The 6,207-nt window shown below is 41.8% G+C and overlaps 1 protein-coding gene across 1 annotated transcript; it reads right to left on the bottom strand.

Moving 5' to 3' along the window:
• Positions 1 to 2,352: 2,352 nt before the first annotated feature.
• dscc1 (DNA replication and sister chromatid cohesion 1) lies at positions 2,353 to 6,104 on the bottom strand. The gene is made up of 9 exons (XM_026185072.2): positions 5,737 to 6,104; positions 4,303 to 4,471; positions 4,088 to 4,222; positions 3,917 to 4,007; positions 3,692 to 3,830; positions 3,461 to 3,513; positions 3,209 to 3,363; positions 2,773 to 2,921; positions 2,353 to 2,652 (listed from the first exon to the last, which is right to left on the bottom strand). The coding sequence occupies exons 1-9, from the start codon at positions 5,904 to 5,906 to the stop codon at positions 2,541 to 2,543; spliced, it is 1,173 nt and encodes a 390-aa protein (XP_026040857.1). The 5' UTR covers positions 5,907 to 6,104; the 3' UTR covers positions 2,353 to 2,540.
• Positions 6,105 to 6,207: the final 103 nt, after the last annotated feature.

The following is a 6,207-nucleotide window of genomic DNA, read 5'->3' as shown; positions in this document are numbered from 1 at the left end:
TGGGTGTTTTGCATGCTCGAGTTAAACATATGTGCCAGTGACGTGTCCTATTTAAAGCACAGTGCTTTCTGAATTTATTTTATCCTGCTTGACTGAATTTCAGTATCCTCAAATATTCATCCCGAATGGACGCCATTATTCCATGATGTAGCGAGCAGTGTTGCTTTATTTTACTTACCAATGAATTGGCTAGTTGGAATATTGCAAGGAAAATGGCAAAGGCTTTGTCAATTGCTTGTGACCTCTTATTCACAAGGTGTTACCACAGCAGATAGCTCCACTGATATTTATGCCGGATGCCCTTCCTGGCACAATCCCAAAGGGTTTTCTGTCTCCTCCCAGGATCAGATCCGGTCAAAAGTATCCAAGATCAAACTGATCGTTCATTTGTTAAGCAAATCTGTAAACCATGACACTGTGCTTAACGTGTCTTTTTTTTGTCCAAACATGAAACATATTCATTTCCTTTCTGGAGTAATCCGATAGTCTGAATCAACCAGAAGACATCAGGCAGGCTAGCAAATCAAAACAATCAATTTCAAATGTAATCTGTTTACTTTGGAGAACCAGACTTATTAAAGCATGCTTGGTTTATGTACAGTTGTGGTCAGACGTTTACATCCACTCATCATGGGGATGAATGTCATGGTAATTTGAGGCTTTTCATCATTTCTTTGAGCTGTTCTTTTTCTATGGTGGAATGACTGTAGTGCATACATCTTTAATGACTTTAAAAAAACAGGTTGAAACTATTTTGGGTTTTCTCTAACCCACTCAGGGTCAAAAGTACAGATACAGGCTCACATTTATTTCTACACTGACTTAAATCTTTTAATAAGTGGTGCTACGACTTGTCTTTTTGCCTTTTTAGCCTTTATGACAGGAGAAAGACATGCAGCAAATGGCCAGATTTCAACCAGCTCTCTGTACTAGCCGTAGCAGCATATGGGTTCCCTGATTAATCCAGTGAGCTAAACCAGCACACTACAACAACCTTTGACTTGACATGGCCAAAGCCTATTAACTTCTCATTAGTGCTCATGCTTGACCACAACTTGTGGTTTGCCTTTGCCAATATAAAAGGGATTTGATCAACAGCACTCACTGGATTGGCCAATACTGGGAAAGTCCAAGGAACTCAGGGAATCTCTAAGAAGAATTATAGATTTTCACAAGTTGGGAAAGTCTCTTGGAGCCATTTCTAAACAACTACAGATTTCAAGATCAGCATTTCAAAGAACTGTATTTAAGATTTGTCACCAAGATCTCAAAGAAGACCCAAACTGTCGCCCTCAAATGGCTGGAGGTTGGTTAGGATGTTCAGGATCAACCCAGGAACCACCAAAGCTCAACCCTGGCACGAACTGAAAACTACTGAAACACCAGCGTGACGGTCCACAGTGAAGTAAGTTTTACTGGACTGAGAGGGTGCCGACAAAGAAAAAAGCCCCTGCTCCAAAACAAATGTCTTTGAGCGAGACTGAAAGTTGCAGCTGCCCACATGGACAAGCCAAAAGTGTTCTTGAGAAAGATTTTGTGGTCGATACAAAGAGCCGTGTGGCCACAACAAGCGGTACCTTTGGAGGAGTAAAGGTGAGGCTTTCAAAGCTAAGAACATACCACCTGTCAAGCATGTTGGTGGTAGCATCATACTCTGGGTTGTTTTCCTACCGGTACATTTCACAAAGTGCATGAAATTATGGAGGACTACTCTTCAACTTCACCTCAGATTGACAGCTAGATGGTTAAAACCTGGATAGTTAGGTTTTCCAACAGGATAATGATCCCAAACACAAAACAAAACTGGTTGTGGAAAGGATAAGGAGGCTAACATTAAGCTTTTGGAATGACCTTCCCAAAGCCTCAACCCGAGTCTGTGCTGGGAAACCAACTGATTTAAGTGAACTCTACCAATTCTGCCAAGAATGTGGGTCAAAGATCAAGAAGCCAGAAGTGTATTGATGAATTCTCAAAAGTGACTGGTTGCCAAGGGATTTATAACAAAATATTAGTGGGGGTATGTATATATATTTTATTCTATATGTATACGTCTGACCCTGTGTGGATTAAAGAAAACCTAAAATAAATTCAAACTTGTGCAAGCATTCTTGTTTTTGAAAGTGATTAATGATGTTTTCTGTACAGTCACTCCGCTCTGGAAAAGAAACACGTCAAAGAAATCATTAAAACCCAGAAATCATTACCATGACATTCATCCCCAAGATGAGTGGACATAAACTTTTGACAGCTGTATATTACTCCGCATATGGCACCACCTTGTGGACAATTCCAACATTGCATTAACCTGCCGACAATAAAAAAGGTCTAAGTTTGTCAACAGAAAACAAAAACTTGTTTTTCTGATAACTTTATTATTCAATGATTTTACACATGAGACAAAAAGGAGCAGCTGAAAACGTGCTAACAGGCATTTTTAGCAAACAGATTTTCACAGAGCATCAAAAAAGTGACAGGGTGAAATGAACAGATTCACATGGATACATCTTCAAACAGTAAAAATAACTTTACAGTAGGAGTGTTCACGTAGCCACGGGCCTTCTGGAGTTGAAAACCTTGATCCCATTTTGCATTGAAGACCGAGCGTATTTGGTCAGGAGGGCTCCGGTGGTCTGTTTCTCTCCACACAGATCTCTGGATGAGGAAATGGAGCGTTACACATTGTAATAAGCAAAAAATGGGACTCGGGTTACTCACAAGCTCTTTGTGTTTCTTTAATTAAAGCCCTTAATAATTTGTATGGATAACACTAACTGTATGTATGGTGTTATATCCTCCTCTGTCCATTTCTCTCGGAGTGTAAAAAGGTGGTTAAAGCGTTCCACCGTGTCCTCTGGGAGGTCCTCCACACGCAGCAGGCAGATGGTCTCTGGGCGGGAGGTGCGGTCCAACAGGGCAATGCCCTGGAAGATATACAATACAGACAACACCAGTCAGGAAACTAAGCTAAACTCTGGAAAGTAGCTTCTCAAACACAACGGGATACACACTGGCTTAAGAGAGAAACAGAGAAAAACTCAGTAAACTAAAGATATGTCTGGGGAATCCTATGGATAAGTGAATGCCAAGCCTGTGAGGATTTCCTTAATTAAAAACAATGAAAATGCCCAAATACACAGCTTATATTCTAACTCCCAACACTTTTCTCACTCTGAATACATCATAAAGGACAAAAGGTGTACAGGTTCACCTTTAGCTGGTCCAGTCTTGTACTCATGCCCTCTGGGACGCTCTGCTGCCAGACCTCCTGAAACTCCTTCAGGTTGAACTTGACAGCATTGTGCAGCAGCATCAGTGCGATACCCCAACAGACTTTGTCCTCATTTAGTGCATAAAACACTTCACCTGTATAGATAAAGGACACAAAACACATTTCATTACCAAGCAGCTGAGAATTGTGTGCAATCCTTCTAGTTTTGTGGTGCGAAGGTCAAATTTTCACCATTTTCAGTATAGCGTTTCCCATAGCAGTTCAAACAGTGCTCGATCATCTCTCTGTGAACAGAAAAGGAAACATCACTATGTAGCCATAAAATACAAGCTCAGAAAGTCACTATAGCCTCTTAAACTGTGTCACTTGGGTATGTTAAAAACAATCACTGCAACTTTACTCCATCTGCATCTTTATGTTACTATTTGTTGATCTCTGGAGGTGAAGATAAGGATCACAGACCTGGGCTCGAGTGGGGCCAGCTCATCTAAACTGGTCTGAAGGGGAACCCTGCTGAAGGCCCAAGACTCAGAGTCCACCAGCTGAGTCACATGACCAAGCAGCTTCATCTCATAGTCAAAGTCCAGAACGCGCCAGTATCCTGGAAGGAAAAAGGATGCTCTTGTTGAAGAGCTGGTAGCTATCTGTTTTGTCATGATGTTAAATAAAAATGACATCACTGTTTACCATCTATCTGACAGGCATGGATGGTCTCTAAGTGTGTCCTTATCTCCTCTTCACTGGCCTGAATCCTCTCCAGCAGATCCTGCATTGTGTACTGGGAACAGGGCAAACTGGTTACTAACAGCTACAGCAACATCAGCATCGACATGAAAAGATCTAACGGGGTGTATTCACCCTGTTCTCTGTATTCTCCTGCTGCCCTCCTAACGCAGGTCCTTCGTAAGGATTTTCCATTAAAAGCCTCTTTAGCTTCTTCAGTCTTGGTCGCTGTTTCCTCAGTTCCCAGTAGCTGTTACAAAACCCCCATATCTGCAACAGGAATCTATTTTTATGCACCGACTATAAGTTTGTGCTTGTCAGTCAAAGAAAGACACCCGTGTAGGTCCTACCTGAGCGTGCACAACGTGAGAGCTGTCCTCGGTGTCGGTCAGCTGGTCTGGTGTTCTGCATCCAGGAAGAAACAGCAGCAGGTTGGATGTGTCAGCTATTTTTAGACTGTAGGTCTTGTCGTCGCTACAAACCACTGCATGTTCGTCTTTATCGCCCCGAATCACTAGACTGGCAAAGAGGGAAAAAAGTTAGTTATTAGTTATCACCAGGTAAACTTAACTTTCAAGTTTGCCTAGCTGGACCCATTTGCCTTTAATCTTCATGGACTAGATTAAACAAGTTGCTGGAAACATTTCTTTGTCCATGTTGGCATCATACAGTTGCTGCATATTCGTCAGCTGCACATCCATAATAACAACCCCCCTGTTTTACCACATCCCAAAGGTGCTCTACTGGGTGGAACCAGTTTGAGATGATTTGAGTTTTTGTATGTTATCCTGTTGGAAGCAGCCATCACGAGATGTGTACACTGATCACAAAAGGATCGATAGCCACAATATTCAGGTAGGCTGTGGCATTTAAACGATGGTCCTTTAGCACTAACGTGCGTCAAGAAAATATCTCTCCCTGTCTTACAAAACCACCACAAGTCTGAACTGTTTTCATGACAAATACTGACCCTACCATCTGAATGTGACAGCAGAAATTGAGAGTATTCAGACCAGGCAATGTTTTTCAACTCTGTTGTCCAATTTTGACCGGTCTGTGCGAAGTGTAGCCTCAGTTTCCTGTTCTTAGCTGACAGGGGTGACACCTGGTGTGGTGTTCTGCTGCTGTACTCCATCTGCTTCGGTGTTTGACCTGTTGTGCATTCAGAGATGCTTTTTCAGACCGTGGCTGTAACAAGTGGATATTTGAGTTACTGTTGCCTTCCTGCTAGCTTTAAGTGGTCATTCTCCTTTGTTCCCTGACATTAACAAGGGATTTCTCCCAGAAAAACAGCCACTCGTTGGATATTATCTCTCTTCAGGCCACTCTATTTAAATCTCAGTAGATCAGCGGTTTCTGAAATACTCAGACCAACCTGTCTGGCACCAACAACCAATGTTGAAAGTCACTTAAACCACCCTTCTTCCCCATTCTAAAACTCAATTTGAACTTCAGGAGGTTATCTTGACCATGTCTACATCCCTAAATGCACTGAGCTACTGCTATGAATAGATATTTGCGTTATATGTGCAGTTGAACAGGTATACCTAAAAAAGTGGTCAATTAGTTTATATTTACATATAGCTTCATGCACGTCCACCCTGCACTTCAGCTCTGATTTTCTGAAGCAGAAAATTGTAGTTCCTACACTTTCACTAATCAATCATTAAAACCTAAATCCACAATAACTTTGAAAGGTTGTTGACTTGTTCCCCAAACTAGCAGAGGAACATTTTCTTTGCTGTCAGTCTCTTCACGGGAATTTTCACTACAATCAGCTTTACCTTTGGCCAGCCTCGATGTGTTTGCAGAGTGTGTCGTCGAGCTCCATCAGGCAGTAGTCCGCAGATGAAACGTTTGGCCCAAAGGACAGACAGTGGATAGTTTTCTGTAAGTCCTCCTCTTTGAGTTTGGCGATCTGCAGAGTGGCCCGCACCTCCTCTAAAGTCCTCATTGTCAGTCAGACGGCAGGTTATATCAACAATAAATGGCCAACAATAACCAAAAGTTTTACAGAGGGAAACAAACCAAAGCAAACACTCCTTTTCTAATAACAAACAAGTCAAAGCAATTTGATCACTCTGCCAAAGAAGGGCCGTCAAATTTCCCCGCTCTCTCTTTCGCGAGAAGGAAGTGAGGTAACCACGTTAAGATGTCACGTAAAAATACCACCGGGTAGAAACTAAATACTACAGAATTATAATTGAAGCTAATTTTTAGCTAAATATCGAGCTATACTGTCAGTTAAAATGTGT

Source organism: Astatotilapia calliptera, chromosome 11 (assembly GCF_964374335.1).
Source record: "Astatotilapia calliptera chromosome 11, fAstCal68.1, whole genome shotgun sequence".
NCBI classification, from domain to species: domain Eukaryota; kingdom Metazoa; phylum Chordata; class Actinopteri; order Cichliformes; family Cichlidae; genus Astatotilapia; species Astatotilapia calliptera.
The sequence above is the reverse complement of the archived record's forward strand: the minus strand, read 5'-3'. Positions and strand labels throughout refer to the sequence as shown.

Excerpts from the sequence above, each read along its gene's own strand:
- dscc1 (XM_026185072.2), bottom strand. The coding sequence starts at position 5,906 with ATGAGGACTTTAGAGGAGGTGCGGGCCACTCTGCAGATCGCCAAACTC. Across the intron at positions 4,223-4,302 it reads CTCACGTTGTGCACGCTCAG|ATATGGGGGTTTTGTAACAG; the intron begins GTAGGACCTACA and ends TTCCTGTTGCAG. Across the intron at positions 3,364-3,460 it reads GAAACGCTATACTGAAAATG|GTGAAGTGTTTTATGCACTA; the intron begins GTGAAAATTTGA and ends TTATCTATACAG.